The 1,789-nt window shown below is 43.7% G+C and overlaps 1 protein-coding gene across 1 annotated transcript; it reads right to left on the bottom strand.

Annotated features, from left to right (window-relative positions):
• Window positions 1-208: 208 nt before the first annotated feature.
• Window positions 209-1,159, bottom strand: LOC106002107 (olfactory receptor 52A1-like). The gene has a single exon (XM_013037031.1). The coding sequence runs from the start codon at window positions 1,157-1,159 to the stop codon at window positions 209-211; it is 951 nt and encodes a 316-aa protein (XP_012892485.1).
• Window positions 1,160-1,789: the final 630 nt, after the last annotated feature.

The following is a 1,789-nucleotide window of genomic DNA, read 5'->3' as shown; positions in this document are numbered from 1 at the left end:
TTCTTTCTTTTTGCTTATGTGGTGCTGAGGAATCGAACCCAGGGCCTCAGGCATGCAAGGCAAGCGCTCTACCACTGAGCCACCTTCCCAGCCCTGATGGTTCTTTCTATGAAAACTGTTACTGTGGTACAAAATATTGCAATAGCCACAACGTATAAGACTGTTCACTTTAAACAGGCAAATGGATATTTCTTCGATCTTTGTTGGATCATTTCTGTATGTCTCGCTGTGGGATGAAAATTTGAACAACCCGTTTGCGAATCTCTTTGGTCTTCACACCATAGACAATAGGGTTCAGGGCGGGAGGTACAAGGAGATAGATGGTAGACAAGAGGATATGGGCATAGGGTGATACATGGCCAAAACGGTGACTGAAAAATGAAAAGAAAGCAAGGATATAAAATTCCAGGAAGACAACGATGTGAGCTGTGCACGTGTTGAATGCTTTGATCCGTGCTTCTTTCTGGGGCAGACGAAAAACAGCTCGAAAAATCAGCACGTAAGAAATGAAAACAAAGATCATGTCAAAACCTAAAATTGCAAAAGCCACAAAGAGGCCATATGATTTATTCATGTGGACATCTTCCGCAGCCAGCTTGACTACAGCCATGTGCTCACAGTAAGAGTGAACAATGACCACGGAATGGAAACGGTGAAGTTGTTTGAGTAGAATAGGCAAAACCCCAACCAGTGTTGTTGCCCGAATCGCCACCATCAGCACCACTCGAAGGAGAAAAAGAGAGGTGAGGATAGACGCGTGCCTCAAAGGATTACAAATAGCAACATAGCGGTCGAAGGCCATGGCCAACAGGATGCCAGATTCCATGCCCTGTAAGGCGTGAATGAAGAAGAGCTGGGTGAGGCAAGCATCAAAAGCCATGGAGCGTGAACCAAACCAGAAAATGGCCAACATCTTAGGCGCGATGGCCACACAGAGACCCAGGTCAGTAGCTGCCAGTACTGCCAGGAAGATATACATGGGTTGGTGTAGACTGCGTTCTGTTGGAATAATGATAAGCAACAAGATGTTGCCTAGAAGGGCCACCAGGCACAAGCTGAAAAAGGGAAATCCAATCCAAAATTGCACGTGCTCTAGTCCAGGTATGCCAATCAGGATCACCGTCTTGGGGGTCAGATAGGACATGTTGGTGTAGCTCATGGTGCCGGCAAATCCTAAAGTTATCGGTGATTTATGGCCTATTCAGAGAAAAATCATGAATAGGAAGGAGAAGGGACACTCTCCTCGACTTTCCTCTCAGAACCCGAATAAGATGGATGGAATGAAATCATATGACTTTAGATCTCTGAACATCACTGCAATCAGCTTCTGAACTGACCTCTAAGATACATGGGTCTTTGTGATCCAGTGTTCATCCCCAAGAAATTATATAAATGAAAACTTTGTTTTGGGAAGCATCAATTCTGCTCGTCTCTGGAGTTTTCTCTGCTTGTGTCATAGATTGCAACTTTAACTCCTTTTCATATTTGTGTCAAAACTCCACATACACTTCATATTGAGTTAAATATCCCTGTGATCAAGTCACAATCACATAACCCTGCACTATTAGCTCAAGTCTCAGGATATTCAGGTATGAACAGCCCTATGCTGAATGTCGCAGCTTGTCCTAGCAAGTCCCACTTGCTAGGAATTGACTTTCTATGGAGCAGTGAGGTTTCTTTGTTTTTCCACTACTTTGGAAGGACTTTTCATAATGATAATTCCATAGGTGTGCAGTATACTTGGAACAACTTCATACTCTACATTGCATTTTTTTATTCTTCCTCCTTC

Source organism: Dipodomys ordii, unplaced genomic scaffold (assembly GCF_000151885.1).
Source record: "Dipodomys ordii isolate 6190 unplaced genomic scaffold, Dord_2.0 Scaffold3276, whole genome shotgun sequence".
NCBI classification, from domain to species: domain Eukaryota; kingdom Metazoa; phylum Chordata; class Mammalia; order Rodentia; family Heteromyidae; genus Dipodomys; species Dipodomys ordii.
This window is presented reverse-complemented; position numbering and strand designations above follow the sequence as displayed.

Coding starts and splice junctions, on each gene's coding strand:
- LOC106002107 (XM_013037031.1), bottom strand. CDS start 1,159: ATGAGCTACACCAACATGTCCTATCTGACCCCCAAGACGGTGATCCTG.